Source organism: Ziziphus jujuba, chromosome 11 (assembly GCF_031755915.1).
Source record: "Ziziphus jujuba cultivar Dongzao chromosome 11, ASM3175591v1".
NCBI classification, from domain to species: Eukaryota; Viridiplantae; Streptophyta; class Magnoliopsida; order Rosales; family Rhamnaceae; genus Ziziphus; species Ziziphus jujuba.
In genome coordinates this window covers 19,724,755-19,745,456 of record NC_083389.1, presented here as the reverse complement: position 1 = coordinate 19,745,456, position 20,702 = coordinate 19,724,755, and the positions used below count along the sequence as shown (strand labels likewise).

The 20,702-nt window shown below is 35.4% G+C and overlaps 2 protein-coding genes and 1 non-coding gene across 5 annotated transcripts; 2 read left to right on the top strand and 1 right to left on the bottom strand.

Annotated features, from left to right (window-relative positions):
- The first annotated feature begins 5 nt into the window (after positions 1-5).
- Positions 6-93, top strand: TRNAY-GUA (transfer RNA tyrosine (anticodon GUA)). The gene is given in 2 exon segments: positions 6-42; positions 58-93. It is a non-coding gene; the product is annotated as a tRNA-Tyr (tRNA).
- A 1,151-nt stretch (positions 94-1,244) lies between these two features.
- On the top strand, positions 1,245-13,921 carry LOC107404055 (ATP-dependent helicase BRM). Of its 3 annotated transcripts, none has more exons than XM_048465091.2 (15): positions 1,245-1,644; positions 1,846-2,124; positions 3,753-5,078; positions 5,256-6,584; positions 6,750-6,862; positions 7,084-7,171; positions 7,270-7,356; positions 7,551-7,643; positions 7,722-7,805; positions 7,899-8,102; positions 9,334-9,576; positions 9,660-11,234; positions 11,326-11,871; positions 12,181-12,432; positions 12,906-13,921. In XM_048465091.2, exons 2-15 carry the CDS (start codon positions 1,885-1,887, stop codon positions 13,542-13,544), a joined length of 6,819 nt encoding a protein of 2,272 aa, XP_048321048.2. In that variant the 5' UTR covers positions 1,245-1,644; positions 1,846-1,884; the 3' UTR covers positions 13,545-13,921. The 3 variants fall into 3 exon arrangements, with proteins under 3 accessions (XP_048321048.2, XP_048321049.2, XP_015866481.3); XM_048465092.2 differs by having other exon boundaries at positions 1,817-2,124; XM_016010995.4 differs by having other exon boundaries at positions 1,245-2,124.
- Positions 13,922-14,870: 949 nt separating this feature from the next.
- On the bottom strand, positions 14,871-19,256 carry LOC107404052 (ubiquitin-conjugating enzyme E2 4). The gene is made up of 7 exons (XM_060812628.1): positions 19,147-19,256; positions 18,850-19,017; positions 18,626-18,705; positions 17,957-18,071; positions 17,789-17,841; positions 17,542-17,670; positions 14,871-15,171 (listed from the first exon to the last, which is right to left on the bottom strand). Exons 2-7 carry the CDS (start codon positions 18,891-18,893, stop codon positions 15,041-15,043), a joined length of 552 nt encoding a protein of 183 aa, XP_060668611.1. The 5' UTR covers positions 18,894-19,017; positions 19,147-19,256; the 3' UTR covers positions 14,871-15,040.
- Positions 19,257-20,702: the final 1,446 nt, after the last annotated feature.

The window sequence follows — 20,702 nt, the reverse complement described above, 5'->3', positions numbered from 1 at the left end:
ACAAACCGACCTTAGCTCAGTTGGCAGAGCGGAGGACTGTAGTTGTAGAAAGCAGATATCCTTAGGTCGCTGGTTCGAATCCGGCAGGTCGGAATTTTGTTTTTTCATTCGAAATTGTATTAAACTGTAATTTTTTAAAACATATTTCAGGAATATTTTACTTTTTATTATCATTTTTATTTTGGAGTTTAAATAGTACGTGTATATATACTTTACTTTTTTGTCAAGACTCAAGGGAAAAGACCTTTCAAAACACACGTGCATTTTTTTCTTGGGACAATTTTGTCTTTATATTCTCAAAAGACAAAAAAAAAAAAAAAAAAAAAAAAAAGAAGGAAAATATATAATATACCATTTTCATGTTGAAATAAAATGTAAAATGACCATTCTTATTGAAGAAGTTGTAAAGAGCACAATATCCCAATGGTAAAGCTGTTGTTTTTCTTTTTGGGAAAATGATACTAAGCACCACACCGATGCCATTGCCAATAAAATTAGTACCATATATATAGGAGTAACTATTATTATTATTTTATAGCCAATTCAATTATAGTTTTTATTTTTATTTATCATTATGATTACTTTAATTTAAAATTTCACCTTATTTGATATAATGCATAAAAAAAACTGTTTTTGAAAATGTTTAAATAATTTTGAAAAAGTATTTATAATCTTCAAAAATACTTCAAGCCATAATTTCCTTTGAAAGCAATTATAAAGAGTAGAAATTATGACAAAGAGAATCTTCATATATAGAACAATGTTGATATATAGGAATAATTGAATCATTGTTACTGCTCCACAAAGTTAAATAACTATGATAAATTTTTTTTTTAGTAATTGTTATTTTCAATACCTAAAAAATAGCTATGATTGTATTGTAGATGAACATTATATATATCTATATATGTATATATCATATTTTAGTAAATTTAAAGTTGGATATATTCCAAAATAATAAAGATACGTAAATAAATGTAAAACTTATTTTTAGGTAAGCCTTAAATGGTAAAAGAGGAATCTGAGTCAAATACATATAACCAAATATATTTTTTACATTTAATTCTCCTATATTCCAATAAGAAAAAGAAAAAATAATGAAATGGCAGTATCCGTAATTATTAAAAACTCCAAGGGTTTTTCAAATTCCACTGTATCCTTGTGTGTAAAAAATGTCTTAACCGTAGACGAAGAACCGGAGGCTACCTCGTTGTTAGCATAAAGCAATAAAAGTTTCCCCATTAACCCAAACCTGAGGAAGAAAAAAAGAAAAAAAAAAAGAAAAAAAAAAAAAGAAAAGAAAATTAAAAGAAACAAATAAAGAAAAAAAATGAAATTGGAAAAAATAATAGGAAAAAAAGGGGGGCAAAGGGGAAAAATCGTCTAGGGTTTGACTGAAAAATTTTGCGAATCGCTTGCGAAAAACTCTGAAGAACACAGGAGGAGTGGGAGTTGAATCGACAATTCCGTCAACTTCGCTTCTCTTTCTCAGCTCGGCAACAAAAAAACGGAAAAAAAAAAAAAACAAGAAGGAAAAAAAAATCCCCCATCGTTACCACACTGCCCCCACACCCCGAAAATTCCGCATTTTTCTAGAGAGAGAAACTTCGCGGAACCTATTAGTGAGAGAAAAGATTTTGAGCTGTGAGTTTTTTTTTTTTGTTCTTTTTTGGAACGTTGGGATCGGAGGGCCCAGATAGGGTTTTTGCGAAATTTGGAGGGATTTTTTTTTTCTTTTTTTTATTTATTTGGGTTTTGGGCTTTTTTTGGGTTTTTATTTTTTATTTTTACTTTTTGTTTTTTCTTAATTTGGTAGGCATTTTGTGAATTTTCTTGGGTGATCAGGGGTTCTTGTTTGTTTGGCCCGAATTTGGTATAATTCGAATGCAATCTGCTGGTGGTGGTGGTGGTGGGCCCAGCCGGAATCCGGGGACGGGACCGGCAGGGAGGGCAGCATCGACTTCATCGGCTGCGTCACCGTCTTCGTCGTCATCTGCAGTGTCGGCGCCACACTTGGGTTTTGATCCCATACAGCAGCAGCAGCAGCAACAACAACAGCAGCAGCAGCATCAGCATCAGCAACAGCAACAGCAACAGCAGCAGCAGCAAATAGGGTCTAGGCAGGTAATGGTTTTTAGCGTGACTGCAATTTTGTATTCTGTCACTATTTGGTTGAATTGGCATGTGGGTTCGATGATTTGGAGTGGCCTTGGAAATGGGTAATTTATGCAAATGCAATTGGGTTCTGTCACTAGTTGGTTGAATTGGCATGTGGGTTTGGTGATTTGGAGTGGCCTTGGAAATGTGTAAGGATAAATTTGCGTTTTTAATGGAGTTGACGTGGGTTTTACGTCCAATGGTTGTACAATGGGAAATGTTCTTGGAACTGGGTTGGTAGGAAACTTTGAGTTTGTGAGAAATTATGTAGATTAATGCACTTTGTTTGGAGCGTTTTTGTAGTATATATACTTGTTATTTATTTATTTTTTTGTTTTGGTTTGCGTGAACTGTGTTTTGTAGTTGCTACCTTGGTTCATTTGCTTAAGTAGTTGGTTGCTCACTTAAACTCTTGAGCAAGTAGGTTTTTTTGGGTAACTATGGACTCGAACTAGGGATGTATGCATGTAACCAACATTAGCGTTGAACTTGCTAACTGCAACTAGGCATCATCTCTGCAAAGTTAAATTCAAGAGAGATTAATCACAAAAAATGCGGTGTCTGCTGACAGCAGCTGTCTTCATTATTTACCTTTACTTAAAGTTGTATGGGGCTTTAATTTATAGGTGATGATCATTCATTAATAAAATTTTGTTTTGAGGTTTTACAACAATACTTTTTAATTTTAATTTGGAATGTATTGAGAAAATCTTATGGTGATTCGGTTTTGTTCCCTGGTGTTGTTATTTACTCTGCCTTGTTCTGGTCTATCGTAAAATGACCTTTGGGTTGAAATGTAGAAGTAGTTTATAGAACTAGTGTAAATTAGTTGATACCACAGCTGACTTAGATGACCTCATGAAGAATGATCTTGGCTGTTTCTAGTATCATTCTCTGTTTAATATGAATATGATAGAATTCATTGTTTGCATTTTTTTAATTACTCTCGAGGTGCAGTGTACCTAGATGCTTGTCACTTTCTTCATTTATCTCTTGTGAATTATATTTGGAGTTCGTTATGTTTCATTTTCTGTTTTCTACACATTATGATTGACCAATTGCTTCATACTGATATGCTTGTCCCATGAATGCTGTCCTTTTTTATTTTTATTTTAAAAAAAAAAAAGAAAAAAGAAAAAACTTTGTAACTTTCTTTGGATTGTCAAAGGATATCTTAGTCATCTTTTTTGTTTGTTTGTTTGTTTTTCTTTTCTTTCTTTTTTTTTTTTTTCAATGAATTTCTGTTTATTTAAGTTGAAGCCCTGTGTAGTATTGCTGCCTTATTGAAATCTGAGTCAATCTCCATACATTCATTTAAATGTCCTTTCTTATCTCTAAAGTATGTATATATATATATATATATATATAAATCACCTACTCTGACCTTTGTTTATTTTGAATCAGTTTATTGCAATTGATGAACTTTATTATTAATCCACAAGCAATTAATGTATGTTGGTTTTCCATGTCTTATTATGATGTGATTTCTATACTACATCATTTTGCAACAGCAGTTACTAAGAAAGTGCTTGTGGGTTTTCCATACAAAATTATGATGTGACAAAGGTTCTTACTTTATCATTTTGCAATGGCAGTTACTAAGAAAACCTGATGGGAATGAAGCCCTTCTAGCGTATCAAGCTGGCAGTCTTCAAGGAGTTTTGGGAGTTAGCAATTTTTCTTCATCTCCCACTGCTATGCAACTGCCTCAACAATCAAGGAAATTCTTTGAGTTGGCTCAACACCATGGTTCCTCCCAGGAAGGTCAGAATAGGAGTCAAGGGGCTGAGCAGCAAATGCTAAATCCAGTTCATCAAGCTTATCTTCAATATGCTTTTCAGACTGCACAACAGAAGTCAGCTTTGGCAATGCAATCACAGCAGCAAGCTAAAATGGGATTGTTGGGACCTCCATCTGGAAAGGATCAGGATATGCGAATGGGAAATATGAAAATGCAAGAACTCATTTCTATGCATGCAGCTAGTCAGGTACAAGCATCGTCATCCAGGAATTCAGAACAGGTTGCTCGTGGAGAGAAGCAGATGGAGCAAGGACGGCCACCAGCTTCTGACCAAAGGGGTGAGTCTAAACCATCAATCCAGCCAGCAGTCATTGGACAATTAATGCCTGGAAATATCATAAGACCTATGCAGGTTCCACAGTCTCAGCAAACCTTGCAAAACATGGCAAATAACCAGCTTGCAATGACTCAGCTGCAGCTAGTTCAGGCATGGGCACTTGAGCATAACATTGATCTTTCACAACCTGGAAGTGCCAATTTGGTGGCACAGCTTATTCCACTTGTACAATCTAGGATGGCTAGTCAACAAAAAGCAAATGAAAGCAATATGGGTGCACAATCATTGTCTGTCCCAGTGTCAAAGCAGCAAGTTACTTCTCCTCCAGTTGCAAGTGAAAATTCGCCTCATGCTAATTCGTCTAGTGATGTATCTGGGCAGTCAGGACCGGCAAAAGCCAAGCAGACGGTTTCACCTGTCCCTTTTGGCTCAACATCTAACGCTGCTATTGTTAGCAATAGTAACAACATGACAGTTCAGCAGTTTGCTTCTCATGGCAGAGAGAATCAAGTGCCTCCTAGACCTTCAGTTGTATCTGGAAATGGAATGCCTTTAATGCATCCCCCGCAGTCATCTCCAAGTACGTCCCAGGGTATGGACCACTCTTTGCATGCGAAAAATCCATTAAGCAGCTCGGAAAGTATGCAAATGCAATACATTAGGCAGTTGAATAGATCTTCTCCACAAGCTGCTGCTGCTGCTGCTACCGTTGACAGGGCTTCAGGCAGCCACGTCCAGTCACAAGGTGGACCAGCTAGTAACATGTCACAACAGCGATTTGGGTTTACCAAACAACAACTGCATGTTCTTAAAGCACAGATACTAGCATTTAGGCGAATTAAGGTTTTTAAATATTTCTCTGTTTATTACTTTAAGGTTTTTGAATATTGCTATGTTTATTACTCTCTTCCATGCTGCCATAAATTGAATGTTGATTGATTTTCCTGGACATTGGTATACTTTTTGATGCTTATAATTGTGAACTTGACAAGGTTATTTTCTTTTCCTGTCTTTTGATAGAAAGGAGAAGGTAGTCTTCCACAAGAGCTTCTTCGGGCTATAGCTCCACCACCATTGGAGCTGCAGCTGCAGCAGCAATTTCTTCCTGGTGGAGGAAACAATCCTGATAAATCTGCTGGGAAGGTTGTAGCAGACCGTGCAAGACATATGGAATCAAGTGAAAAAGATGCACAGTCTGTGGCATCAGTTAATGAACAAAATATTTCAAAAGAAGAAGCATTTACAAGAGATGATAAAGCATCTGTATCAACTGGTCATGTGCAGGGTACACCAGTAATGATGAAGGAACCTGGACCAGTTGTTTCTTCTGGAAAAGAAGAGCAGCCTACTGTTTTTCCTGTCAAGTCAGACCATGAAGTTGAACGTGTTGCCCAAAAAGCTCCTGTTAGAAGTGATATACCAGTAGATAGGGGAAAAGCTGTTGCACCTCAGGTAGCTGTGTCTGATGCAATGCAAGTTAAAAAACCTTCACCAACAAACACGGCATCCCAGTCAAAAGATTCTATCTCTGCCAGAAAGTATCATGGGCCTCTATTTGATTTTCCCTTCTTCACTAGGAAACATGATTCCTTTGGTTCAGGAATGTTGGTAAACAACAACAACAATCTAACATTGGCATATGATGTCAAAGATCTTCTTTTTGAGGAAGGTGTGGAAGTGCTTAACAAGAAGAGGACAGAAAATATAAAGAAGATTGGAGGTTTACTGGCTGTAAATTTGGAAAGGAAAAGGATTAGGCCAGATCTTGTGGTGCGGTTGCAGATTGAAGAGAAAAAACTTAGACTTTTAGATCTACAGACACGATTAAGGGATGAAATAGATTTACAGCAGCAGGAGATAATGGCAATGCCTGATAGGCCCTATAGGAAATTTGTGAGATTGTGTGAGCGCCAGCGCATGGAGCTTGCTAGACAAGTGCAGGTGTCTCAGAAAGCCATGAGAGATAAGCAGCTGAAATCCATTTTTCTATGGCGTAAAAAACTTCTTGAGGCTCACTGGGCCATACGAGATGCACGTACTGCTCGCAACCGGGGAGTTGCTAAATATCATGAAAGAATGTTGAGGGAGTTTTCAAAGAGAAAGGATGATGATCGTAACAAAAGGATGGAAGCATTGAAGAATAATGATGTCGATAGGTATAGAGAGATGTTACTGGAACAACAGACTAACATTCCAGGGGATGCAGCAGAGAGATATGCTGTTCTCTCATCATTCTTGTCTCAGACAGAAGAATATCTACATAAACTGGGAGGTAAAATAACAGCTGCCAAGAATCAGCAGGAAGTGGAGGAGGCAGCAAATGCTGCTGCATCTGCTGCACGATTGCAGGTATACCTTGCTGATCTCTCTCTGCTAAATTTCACTTTTTGATGGCTGTCTTTACTGTTTAACATTTTTCATAAATCCCTATAACTTGTTGCACAGAATGTAATTTTAGTGCCGACGTATACCCTGGAATCATATTTCTAATAATTAACTGTTTATTGACAAAAGGGTCTCTCAGAGGAAGAAGTTAGGGCAGCAGCTGCTTGTGCTGGTGAGGAGGTGATGATAAGAAATCGGTTTATGGAAATGAATGCACCCAGAGATAGCTCATCTGTTAACAAGTACGTTGATTATTTACTTGATAATATCTTTGATTTCTTAAAATATCAATGGAAAGTTGGTTTTGTGAGTCCGTATTCGCATGTTATTCTTATGCCTCTATGTCTATTTTTACATAATTCCAAGGGAGGTTCTCTACAGTGTGTTTTGTTTACAAACCATTTCATTACACACACATAATTCTTTTTGTCAACTGTTTCTCTTTTCTTGTGCTTGTTAATAGGTATTACAATCTTGCACATGCTGTTAATGAAAGGGTCTTAAGGCAGCCCTCCATGTTACGAGCTGGAACCCTAAGAGACTATCAGCTTGTGGGTTGCTATGTTCAATAAACATATACTTTGGATCTTTTTGTTGTGTCTGTTTTGTTGGTTTTAGTCTTTTATCTATTATGTGGTTGATTCTTCAGGTTGGGTTGCAGTGGATGCTTTCGTTGTATAACAACAAATTAAATGGAATTTTGGCTGATGAGATGGGCCTTGGAAAGACTGTACAGGTGACTATTTGTTAGGTTCAGTGCTTGAAATTCACTTAACAAAAGGAGCCTTTTCTTATTTTTATAGTTATGACAACTTGGTAGGCCGTATAGAAGGATCTGTTACACCATATGTCGGGTGGCTCATATTGTTTCTCCTATTTCTTTTGCAGCCTGATATTTTACCCATATGAGCTATACATTTTCTTATGCAGGTAATGGCATTGATTGCTTATTTGATGGAGTTCAAAGGGAACTATGGCCCACATCTCATAATAGTTCCAAATGCTGTTTTGGTGAATTGGAAGGTTGGCTTCTTTTCTAATCTATGTTAAATAAGACTTCTTCTTTAGTTACTAACATAACACCCTGATTTCAATTTTTAGAGTGAGCTCCATAATTGGCTGCCATCTGTGTCATGCATCTATTATGTTGGTGGGAAGGATCAACGATCAAAATTATTTTCTCAAGTAAGAATACGCATTAGCTTATTTTCTTGGTATTATGGTTCTTTGCAATTTTATTTTTCCCCTTTATAATTTATTCTTTTTGCTTTTTTTTAGGAGGTCTGTGCTTTGAAGTTCAATGTCCTTGTGACAACTTATGAATTCATCATGTATGATCGTTCAAAACTTTCAAAAATAGATTGGAAATACATTGTAATTGATGAAGCACAAAGGATGAAGGACAGAGAATCAGTTTTGGCACGTGATCTTGATAGATATCGTTGCCAGAGGCGTCTGCTTCTCACTGGGACACCATTGCAGGTTGTTTATCACTGTCATGAGCCATGCAATCACATCCAATGACAAATTGTCCCTAGGTGTACATGCATGTGGTTTTCTATAAATACACTAATTTGTTATTTTTGGAGTATTGATTAGGTTGTGCAACTTTGACAATACCATTTCAAACTTCTCATAGTTAATATTTTTCGCTTTTGGAGGATTTCATGATAGGTTTTTTTGATTGTTATGTACATTTGCATACAACTGGTGCATGTGTATGTTGTATGATCCTAACATTGACCATTAGTTGAATGTTTCTGAATGTGGTTGATCTCTATTTCAGATTGTTGTAAAATCTGCAAATCTTGTAAGTATAAAAATACATAGTGCAGCAGAATCCAGTTTAAAGACCTTAAAAACATTATAACGTTTTCCCTTGAGATGACAAATGACTGCTCGAGCCAGGAAACATTGAGCTTATGCTGAGTTCTAGATGATGTGTATAGACCACGCCTTTGCTGAGTTCTAGATGAAGCCTGAGATTAATTACATTGATTTTTACTTCAGTCAGTTGTTTACGACCTGATTTGCATTTTTTACTTTCTGGCGACTTTAAGACCTTGTGATGACTTCTTGTATGTCCTTCTGTTTGCTGTTTTTGTGTCAGTATTGGATACTTTGTAATGATTATGCGAAATCAAATGGAAACTTTTAAATTAATTTGACATGTTAATTTGATATTGTAATTGGTAAACCTTTTAGTGATAATTAATTCTTTAATTTGAAATAGGATATTTATATCTCTACTTTAAAGTAGGGTATAAATGTGCCCTGAAGATTAATGGGGTGTGTGTGGTTTCATTTTTTTTTTAATTTAAAAAGATTGCTATATTTTTTGAATGCGGATTTAATCCATGTCTACGTGATGCAGTTGTGAGAAGTATACTGTATAATTATTCTCTGTTAATGATGTTTGGACGCACTCAATAAGACCCTATTAAAGGTTCTCCTTAGTTAATGGAAAAAAAATGGCAGAATTAAGCAAGTATATCTAGTTGAAGAGTGGAGATGAAAATTCTGAGATGAGTCGAGAGAAATGATGTATATGTTTATTTAATTCTATGAATCTTAGATTTATTGTATTGTTGATGGACAATATTTATAATCAAGTTAAATTTTCATATTCTTCCCTAAATTATTGTTTCTTAATATTTTCTGTGTATTATTTATTTCCTCATTTTTTTTAACTTGGGGTAAATTTCAATTGCAGAATGATTTGAAGGAACTCTGGTCACTTTTGAATCTTCTTCTTCCTGAGGTATTTGATAATCGTAAAGCATTTCATGACTGGTTCTCAAAACCCTTCCAAAAAGAAGGCCCTACACCGAGTGCAGAAGATGACTGGCTAGAGACTGAAAAGAAAGTTATCATCATCCACCGACTTCATCAAATATTGGAGCCATTTATGCTGAGACGGCGTGTTGAAGATGTGGAGGGTTCACTTCCACCAAAGGTATGCTGTTGTGCTGTTCCTTCATTATCATGTTCTTTCTATGTGGTTTAGGGTTCATTTCTAGCATGGTTACTGGTTTGCAGGTTTCCGTAGTTCTAAGATGTAGAATGTCAGCTATCCAGAGTGCTATTTATGATTGGATCAAATCTACTGGTACTCTTCGAGTTGATCCTGAAGATGAGAAGCGCAGGGTTCAGAAAAATCCAATTTACCAGGCTAAGGTGTATAAAACCTTAAATAACAGGTGCATGGAGCTGCGAAAAGCTTGTAATCATCCTTTGCTTAATTACCCTTATTTCAATGACTTTTCGAAAGATTTTCTGGTGAGATCTTGTGGGAAATTGTGGATCCTAGATCGGATACTTATTAAACTTCAGAGAACAGGGCATCGAGTACTGCTTTTCAGTACCATGACAAAACTCCTTGATATATTGGAGGAATATTTGCAGTGGCGGCGACTTGTCTATAGGCGAATTGATGGAACAACTAGTTTAGAAGATCGTGAATCAGCCATAGTGGACTTCAATAGTCCTAATACAGACTGCTTTATCTTTTTGCTTAGTATTCGTGCTGCTGGTCGGGGTCTTAATCTTCAGACTGCTGATACTGTGATAATATATGATCCTGATCCAAATCCTAAAAATGAAGAACAGGCAGTTGCTAGAGCCCACCGCATTGGACAGACGAGAGAAGTCAAAGTCCTTTATATGGAAGCGGTTGTTGACAAAATCTCTAGCCATCAAAAAGAAGATGAACTGCGAAGTGGAGGTACAGTTGATTCGGAGGATGACCTTGCTGGTAAGGATCGATACATTGGGTCTATTGAGGGCCTTATCAGGAACAACATTCAACAATATAAGATAGACATGGCTGATGAGGTCATCAATGCCGGGCGTTTCGACCAGAGAACGACACATGAGGAGAGACGCATGACATTGGAGACGTTGTTGCATGATGAGGAGAGGTATCAAGAAACTGTCCATGATGTTCCCTCACTGCAGGAGGTAAATCGTATGATTGCTAGAAGTAAAGAAGAAGTTGAATTATTTGATCAGATGGATGATGAACTGGATTGGACTGAGGAGATGACAAGCTATAACCAGGTACCTAAGTGGCTTCGAGCCAGTACTAGAGAAGTAAATGCCGCCATTGCTAATTTGTCAAAAAGGCCATCAAAGACCTTATTGGGTGGTAATATTGGTGTGGAATCCAGTGAAATGGGTTCTGATTCATCTCAAAAGACTGAAAGAAGAAGGGGGCGGCCCAAGGGTAAAAAGCATCCTAATTACAAGGAATTGGATGATGAAAATGGAGAATACTCGGAAGCAAGTTCCGATGAGAGGAATGGATATTCTATGCATGAGGAAGAGGGAGAAATTGGAGAATTTGAAGATGATGAATTTAGTGGTGCTGTTGGAGCACCACCTGTCAATAATGATCAAGTGGAAGAAGATGGTCCTGGTTGTGATGGTGGATATGAATATCCTCGGGCTCCAGAAGGAATGGGAACTAATCACGTACTTGAAGAAGCTGGTTCTTCAGGGTCATCCTCAGACAGTCGAAGATTGACACAGATGGTGTCTCCTTCAGTTTCTTCGCAGAAATTCGGTTCTCTGTCTGCCTTAGATGGTAGGCCAGGTTCTGTCTCAAAAAGGCTGGTATGTGTTGTATCTTTCTGCATTATTTCTTTATTGTTGTTGGTTTTTTCTTGTGCTCTCTGTTTATTTTCAATCTTTCGATATTTTCCAGCCGGATGATCTAGAGGAAGGGGAAATTGCAGTATCTGGAGATTCTCATATGGACCACCAACAATCTGGAAGTTTGATATATGACCGTGATGAGGCTGAAGATGAACAAGTTTTGCAACCCAAGATAAAGAGGAAGCGTAGTCTACGGGTTCGCCCTCGTCATACTGTGGAAAGGCCAGATGAAAAATCTAACAATGAGATACCATCTCTTCAACGTGGAGATTCATCACTGTTGCCATTCCAAGTGGAACATAAGTATCAATCACAGTTAAGGTCCGACTCTGAAATGAAAACATATGGAGATCCCAATGCTATAAAGCATGAGCAAAGTGATTCATCCTCAAAAAATAGGCGGAATTTGCCTTCAAGGAGGATAAGCAATGCTTCAAAATCACATGCTTCACCAAAAGTTACAAGACTGAATCCCTTGTCTGGTCCTGCTGAAGATGCTACTGAACATCCCAGAGAAAATTGGGATGGGAAAGCTGTAAATTCAAGTAGTGCTTCGGTTTTAGGTGTGAAAATGCCTGAAATCATTCAGAGAAGGGTATGTACTGACAAGTTGACCATATTTCTGCAATGTTCTGAATTTAAAGTGATAAATTATGCTTATTGTTGCTGCTTGCTTTTTATTACCATCACTATGCACATGCACACATTATTCTATTCCAAAAAAGCTTTGGTTTTTCCAAGTTTATGAGTGATTGAATGCCAAAAATGGATATCAATTATTTTGTGGCCTACTTGTTGCGTTGTTACATGTGGTCAAAGTTAGATACCATTCTGTATGAATTTAGTTACTGCAATTGTTCTTTAGTTCTGATTAGATGCTGTGCTCACCTAATTCTTATTGCAGTGCAAGAATGTAATTAGTAAGCTCCAAAGGCGAATAGATAAGGAAGGTCATCAAATTGTACCATTGCTCATGGATTTGTGGAAGCGGATTGAAAATTCTGGTTATATGACTGGATCGGGGAATAATCTCTTGGATTTACGAAGGATCGATCAGCGTATAGAGAGATTAGAGTATAGTGGAGTCATGGAGCTGGTATTTGATGTGCAGTCGATGTTGAAAGGTGCAATGCATTTTTATGGGTTCTCACATGAGGTACAATTTCTCAATTTTAAACTATGTTTCTTTCTTATTGTGCACAACTGTACCAGTTCATTGATTTTGCATACTTTCCTGAGATTGTTACTGAAGCTTCCGTAATGTTTACTTGTAACATGTTTTGTGCTTTTTTATTCGAGTGCTAATTCACTTTTAAAAATTACTAATGTGAATGAATGCACATTGTTGTCTTTGCTATTTTGTTTTTCCATTTTTCTCTGGGTCAGGGGACTGAGGTAAGCGGAGCTCTCACAAAATCAGATTATGTATGTTTAATCTGATTGAATATAATCTCAAAATAAAATTTCCATTAAAGTTTTTGAAGTCATCTTTCTCAAAGTTGCTCAAATTAATTCCAGCATTTTTCCTAATTTTCTAATGCATATCTTCTACTACTGTCCTTGTCAATGGAGTTTTAAGGAGTTTTCCATGTCTTATTTGAGAGCCTAATGATGATTGATAATGCACAGGTAAGATCTGAAGCCAGGAAAGTACATGATCTTTTCTTCGATATCTTGAAAATTGCATTTCCAGACACAGATTTTCGAGAAGCCAGAAATTCACTTTCATTTTCTAGCCCCATTTCTGCCGCTGCTGCTCCATCCCCTAGGCAGGCAGCTGTTGGCCAAAGCAAGAGACAAAAGTTCATAACTGATATGGAACCTGACCCTAATCCTCCACAGAAGCCTCAGCAACGAGGACCTATTATTAGCGGTGAAGAAACAAGATTGAGAGGCATTAAGGAATCGAGACATGGAAGTGGAAGTAGCCGGGAGCAATTTCAGCCGGATGATTCTCCCCTGCATCCAGGAGACCTTGTAATTTGCAAGAAGAAAAGGAAAGACAGGGAGAAGACTGTGGTTAAGGCGAGGACTGGATCAGCTGGCCCTGTTTCACCCCCTAGTGTGGGTCGTAGCATCAGAAGTCCAGTGTCTGGTTCAGCTGCAAAGGAGACGAGACTGACTCAACAAACCACTCATTCACAAGGGTGGGCTAACCAGGCTGCTCAACCCGGAAATGCAGCAGCAGCAGGGGGTTCTGTTGGTTGGGCAAACCCTGTAAAGAGATTAAGGACAGATTCTGGGAAGAGGAGGCCAAGCCATCTATGACAGTCATAAAAGGGAATAGAATAAGGATGTATGTAAGAATTTGTCACTTTTTGAGTACAGTGGCTGAGCTTATTAGTGGCCATTGTTTTGGTCTGTACAAGTTTAAATTAGCCAATTATTGTTAATATAGTGTAGGTTTTTAATGTCTTCCATTTTATGTTACAAAGCAGGCTATTTCCATGGAATGCAAATAGGGCCCTCTTGTCTCTGCCTCATGACAAGGCTGTTCTGATAGATGAAGTCCTTGTGTAGATATTCACTTATTGTTGTTAATCTTCAACATCTTTGACTTTTCTGAACTCTTGACCATGTAAATTTTGTTTCTCTTATTCACAGAGGCTTTTGGAATATCCAAAATTCTGACCATTTCTGTCAAACCAGTTTTCATTGAAGGTGCCTTTGCCTTATTTTGAATATTCTTGAAGAAACAATGACACTTGGTTACTTTCAGAACCTGCACTCATTCAGTCACTGTTTTGGGTTCTACTAATTTGTTTTGCCATTAATTAATAGGCATTGTTATTCTTGTTTGGTTGCAAAAATTTGCATGCTATTATTGCTTTGTTCCTTAATTAATATAAATATGGATTTGCATTCTATTGCATTTGTCGTAGATAGTTTCATCTTTAAGAAGCCCAATAACTTCTTTTTCCATTTTTATAAAAAACACTAATAACTTGCTAAGTATCGATATTATAATTCACATATTAAAATAAAATTATCAACTACTTATTCAAAGAAGCTTCAGGTTTCGAGTTATTTTGGCCATATGAGTAGGCTATTATAATTTCAGTAGCTTGTTTCTGTTAAGGATATAATTTCAGTAGCTTGTTTCTGTTAAGGATGTAATAAATGATCAAAGCTACCAAATAAACAATTAGCGATCTTTCAGCGGCACATTGAAGAAATTGGTTTTCTTCCTCAACCAAAACATAAACCACATTAACATGGAACCTCTCCAAGCAGAACGAGAAGTAGAAGGCTACCATCCCACTATATTATAGTCACTATTCATATTAATTTTCCGAGAGAAACTTCCTCTGTTTTGAAAGTAATAGTGCACCCTACACATTTCTCCTTAAAAAAAATACCAGTTTCTAGTGTTTTTTTCACAGATCTTTCAACTACCAAGTCACTAGGCCTGAAACAATAATTCCAGCAGGCTATCAACTGACTTAGAAATAGACCATTGATCCATCATTAGTCCACCTTGTTAACATATTATATGCGTGTGCGAGTGTGCGTGTGCATGCGGAAGCGTATTGGAAATGACTGCCCGCTCTGCCCTATGGCAGTCTCCTAAAATCATATGGAAAATATTGCAAATTTGAAACCAATAGTACATTTTATTTACAGTGAGAAAGCAAATACACAAGGATGAGGAAATTCTTTCCCCTACCCAATATAGAGTCCTCGTTGGAGTTTTGGATGAATTTGCGAGAAACTTTAAACATTATGTACAGATAGAGTTACAGAAAGTACAGACCAGGAACCACCTATGGATCTGCTTGGCCTGCCACTTGTTCATCACTGGAATCAGAATCATCTTCACTCAATTCCTCATCACTTGATTTGTCTTCTGGGATGGCTCCTATGTCTTCTGGTTTGGCATACTTCTCACGGTATTCTGGATGATATGGCAATACAATAAACGTGTCGGTTAAATCTAAAGTTGGTTGCACAGAAATAATCTACAAATCAATAGGATTCTTAACAACCACTTAAAATGGAAACAATTCATTACTTTCAGTTAATATGCATCATGAATGAAAAGGAAAAAAGATTTCATGTAAAATCTAAATATATCCAACTTGTTGAGATTGTGAAGATTAAATTCCAGAGCAAATGGGATCATTGGTTTAGTCAAAAAAATTATCCCAACAAGAGATCAGTAAAAGGGCTAAGTAGAGACCTTATTGCTCATTGACAAGAAGGGAAGTTAAGATGCCAAACGGTTAGAGGTGATCATTCATATGCAAATAGTTAATACAGTTAGCCAAATACAACCATTGCTTCATCAGAGGAAACTTTTAATTACCATAGAGATATCAGTTACAAGAAGAAGAAATTAGGTTGGCCCACAGAAAGAAGAAATCCTCTTTCTATCTATACAGTCCAGAATTAACCATAATCTTGGAAATGACAGAACAGAAGGATATAATTCCACTAATCTGGAAACTAAAAAAAGCATTAAGAGGAAATATATAAGTCTCTGAGGCACTACATTATCAAAATACTGCCCTATTTGTTAATTTTTCATTTCATTCTTTTTTCTCTTTTTCTGTATTGAATACTAAGTATTGTTAAAACAAAGAAAGCTGCAAGATCAAAGCCTTCAATGCACACCAACCTTCAATGAACTAGATTGTCAAAAAAATGAACCCAACAACTTCCAAATACCTTTTTTTCATCCTCTCAATATAATGGAGAACCCGTCTCCCAGACTAGGATTATGGTCTGGTGATTTCAAAGACTTGAAGCTACCACATTGGAGTTTCTTTCCCTATTTCTTAATTTCTAAATAAAATTGCTTCACTATGTCTCAATTTTATTTAATTTTCATGAAATTCAGTTCGAAGTATTGTTACAAAGGTTGAAATCAAAAAATATCCTGTTAATAACAATGTTAAACAGGTAGTTTTTATTACCAAGGAACACAAATACAACAAGTCCAAACCTGAAATCATGTTGGTTTCAACAATTTTAAGAAGGTTAAAAGTCCTGTAAATCCTTTCTTCAGCACTACTTATTGCCATAAAAGACAAACTGGCCATGAACACTATTACAAACAACACATCTAACAAAAAGAATGCATAGATCCCATTTCTATCAGGCCCATCCAGTAGAAGCTTGGGAACAGGGAATATAAACCCAACTTCCAAGGATCATGATATTTTCTGTGTTTAATTCCTACAAGCATCTTGGTGAAGATGATCTTCATTGTAAAGCCTCATTCAAGAGCTTTACAAACATCCAAAAAGCATCATCAACTTAAGCACTGTCCATGTATAATTTACTACTATAAGAGATTCACTTTGTTGTACTGTCCGCAATGTAAGACTATTGCTATGCCTCAATAGTCAGTATCACTACTTCATAGATTCAAACTAAACCAATTCAATGCTGACATATGCAATTCAACAATAGCTCATCAGTATCTGACTACCAAACTAAATTGATGGAGTTTGATTTTGCATTTTTGACAACCCAAGTCCAACTTGCTAGTAATGCTGTTTTCTGTTTAGCTTGTTCCAGTTATTCCAATTAAAGTCACAACTCAACATAATTTGTTGGTCTAGATAAAATACTGCTGTACCCACCACCAGTCAAGTTCAACAGGAAAATCTAATAATTTTTCTTTGCAAAAAGCAGTAAATTAAGAAAATTGAGCTTGAAACAAGTTCAATAAGGCATTATGGAAGTTCTCATGGAAGCAAGTGATAGCATATTGTGTGTGTGTATATATAATATATATGTTCTGTTTCACAATTCCAGCATTGACAGCATCAAACATCATCAAAACATCATTATATCCACAAAATCATTGTTAAGCTAACAATAACAGTGATAGTGCTGTAGAACCACCAGAAATGTTGTTACCACAAGCAGCATGTACACCACAAGAAGCTCTCCTACTCTTTAATAAGAGAACTTCTGTTGAATAATTTGTCAAACATGCATTTTCCTTTCACTTTGAATAGTACTTTAGCTTCTTACTACAAGTAAACAATAAGAGCATACTTTAAAAGTATACATGGAAAAGCAACATTTGTACTTGTAAGAAAGACATGCCTATGGTGGTCAAGCAGCACTACACTGAAGCAGCATATTTTACAATCTATGATACAGATATCAAAAAGCCAAAAATATAAATTAAATAAATTTTAAAAAAAGAAGAAAATAAAGGTGGCAGATATTGGAGAAAAAAGTGGAAATCGCTCCAGCAATGCATGGAATGGGCAATAAGAAACCAGGACTCTTAAAGAAGGATCAATACCTTTAACTCTTTGTTCATAAGCAGTGCGATCACGCATCATCAATGCAGCAGCTTCTCCATTCAGAGGGTCTGATGGGTTGGGATACAGAAGAAGTTGTGGCAGGAATACTTCAAACACATTTACCAGATCTAGAAACAATGCATGTCTATAAATGAGACCAATAACTTCAACTGTAAAACAGGAAAGTAACAAGCTTTGAACTTTACTGAAAGAAAAAAGGCCTAATGATTTTTTTTTTTTTTTTACCGAACATGGGGCTCCAGGTTTGATTGATAACATCTAAACAAACAGAACCTGACCTGAAATCAAAATCCACCAATATGATTAGAATGCAAACCATCCCTGTCTTAAGTTATGGAATGCGGCACACTGCCAAATGTGGACAAGCATAAATTATTAACATTTAATACTCACATCTCATCAACATTTGGGTGGTAGATCTTATTAATAAATCCTATTGATGGAGATTTATAGGGATAAGCATCTGGTAGTTCGACTCTTATCCTCCATACACCTCCATGATAAGGACCTGCCGGTGCCATCAAAATACATACGGAGGAAATATTATTTAGCAGCAAAAGTAAGTTAAATATCTATGCCACCAAAATGAAGTGCAAATCTTTTTATTCTACTTGGAACAAAACTGTGACAAAATTTTTTTATTGTAAATCTTATTAGATTGTCACACTTTAAGATTTGGACCAAAAGCTGCAGCCAGATGACATAAATTATATTTCGAAACCAAAGTAGTAATTTGAACCCACAAACATTAGAAAGTAGACAGAATTAAAAAGACATTCCACAAAGGATAATATATATATATATATATATATATATTCCTAGCTTTGACTTATATTTCAAAATATTCTTAGCTTAAATTCAGAAATAATACCATCGACAAAATATCAACAAGGCTAAATCAAGGAAGAAGGATTTCAAAAACCCATTAAAGCAAACATCTCAGCAAGCTTTAAAAAAAAAAAAAAAAAAAAAAAAAAAAAAGGAAATAAAAAAACAAAACAAAAAACTCATGATAGAAGCAGTGAAAATGGAAAAATAAAGACATGGGTACGGAAGATTTACTATCACTGGGCCCATGAAAATCTACATAGAACTCTTGCATGCCATCATTGATCATCTCTACCTTGTAATCACTCATCATCCTAACAAAAATAGGAAACAGGTAAAAAAAACAAAAAAATTCTTTTGAGAAATCAGAACACGACAAGTCAAAACCCAAAAAAATAAAAATAAAAAACTAAAAGTGCAAAATTTTCTCATGAATTAGAGAGTTAAAAGTATCATACAGTTTCATCAAGTCCATCTCTCTGCGTTTGCTTGGGGAAGACATGATTTGTTTTTGTTTCCTAAAGCAATATTTTGCTCTTCTTCTTATTTTTCCTGGTTTCTATGGGTTGAGAGACAGAGAGAGAGAAAGAAGGAGAAGAAGGATGATAGAAGAGTTCCTTGTACAACTGAAACAAGCAATACCGGCTCAAACATTAATGAGTGAAACATGGAGATAAAAATAATAAGGTGCAAAAACATTTAAAGTAGGACCCAAATTTTTTATTGACTATATTTTATTTTATTTTATGTCTTACCTCTTTCTTCCTTTCAAGATTCCTCTCCTCTATACGTGCACACCCACCCTTTTTGGCACTTTGGCATTAGCTTTTTTTGGTTTTTCGATCTTTTCCTAAATTCTCTAAATAATTCCGTTTTTGCTACATCTATATATATATATATATATATATATGTGTGTGTGTGTGTGTATGTATTTTTTTTGTGAAATTGCTACAATTATATATGTATATCAAATATTTACGGGAAAAAAAAAAACGTATATACCAATAATAAGTTCTTTTATCCAAAGACTATTGCATGGTGTATAACTCTTTATAGATGTTATCCAAAGACTATTGCATGGCATATAACTCTTTATAGATGTACAATCAGGCAAGTTTATCTCAAGCTTTTACCATTTAAATTTCCTTTTTACCTTTTAGAAGTATTGATATTTAAAAATTTGTTTATTATCATTTAGATCTTATAGGATTCCTTTTACTAAAATAAAATTTTATTACGTTAGTAAATCTATATTTAATAATTAAATTTTAATTTTTGATATATTTAAAAGCTAATAATGAAATATTTAACACTAAAACTGTCATATGGATATAATATAAGCATATATACATTAAAGGGATATGAAAATAAGAAGATACATTACATCTTATTATGGGTGCCAATTTGAGGCCAAGGGGATAAAGGTCTTTCAAGTAATCTTTTTAAATTATTTTTTTTCTAAACTTAATTTTGAATTTTGGAATTGATTCTTTCTCCGTTCATGGTCAATAATTTTGTTCAAAGGATATTCTTATTCAAATTAATAATTCTATTATTAAGGTCACATACAGTTTTATATCTTATCATTAATAGTATTATGTTACGAGGGTATGCTATGGTATGGACGGTCCGCATATGAATCGTGAATATTGACGATGGTTTTTGAAAATATCGTCGTCAATATTCTCTCTGTGTATGAATATTAACGATGATTTTTCCAAAATCGTTATTAATACTCGTGGTCTGCATGCAGACTGTCCGCACCGCACCGTACCGTAGCTTTTTTCTTATATTACATACCTTTTCTAAAGAAATTTAATAATTTTACAAATTAAACCATTAGTTTGTTAATACATATATATATGTATAGATTCCATAGATTCCAGACTCTACCTGAATACAATTGCATAATATGTTAATAAGTTTGTGTTAAACACATCACTACTAGAAAAAGCCATAAATTTCTTCCTTTGAAATAAAAAAGAAGTAATACTTTTTGTTACTTAAACTATTTCAACAAAAACAATGAATACAAATTATGGAAACAAAAAGAAAAGAAAAACGAAATTATATGCACATCATCTACAATATAACATAATAATCCTAGAGATACTAAATTGTATTTTAAATTTATTTATTAAATAATATAGTGAATGATATTGTAATATTTTATTAGTTTATATTGAGATTTATGAATATATTATTTAGTTTTTTTTTTTATCTCTTATTCAATAATATATTGGCACATCATTTATTATGTCGTTTGTATATTTAATAGTTACCGTTGGCAATATTTCATTTATTATGTCGT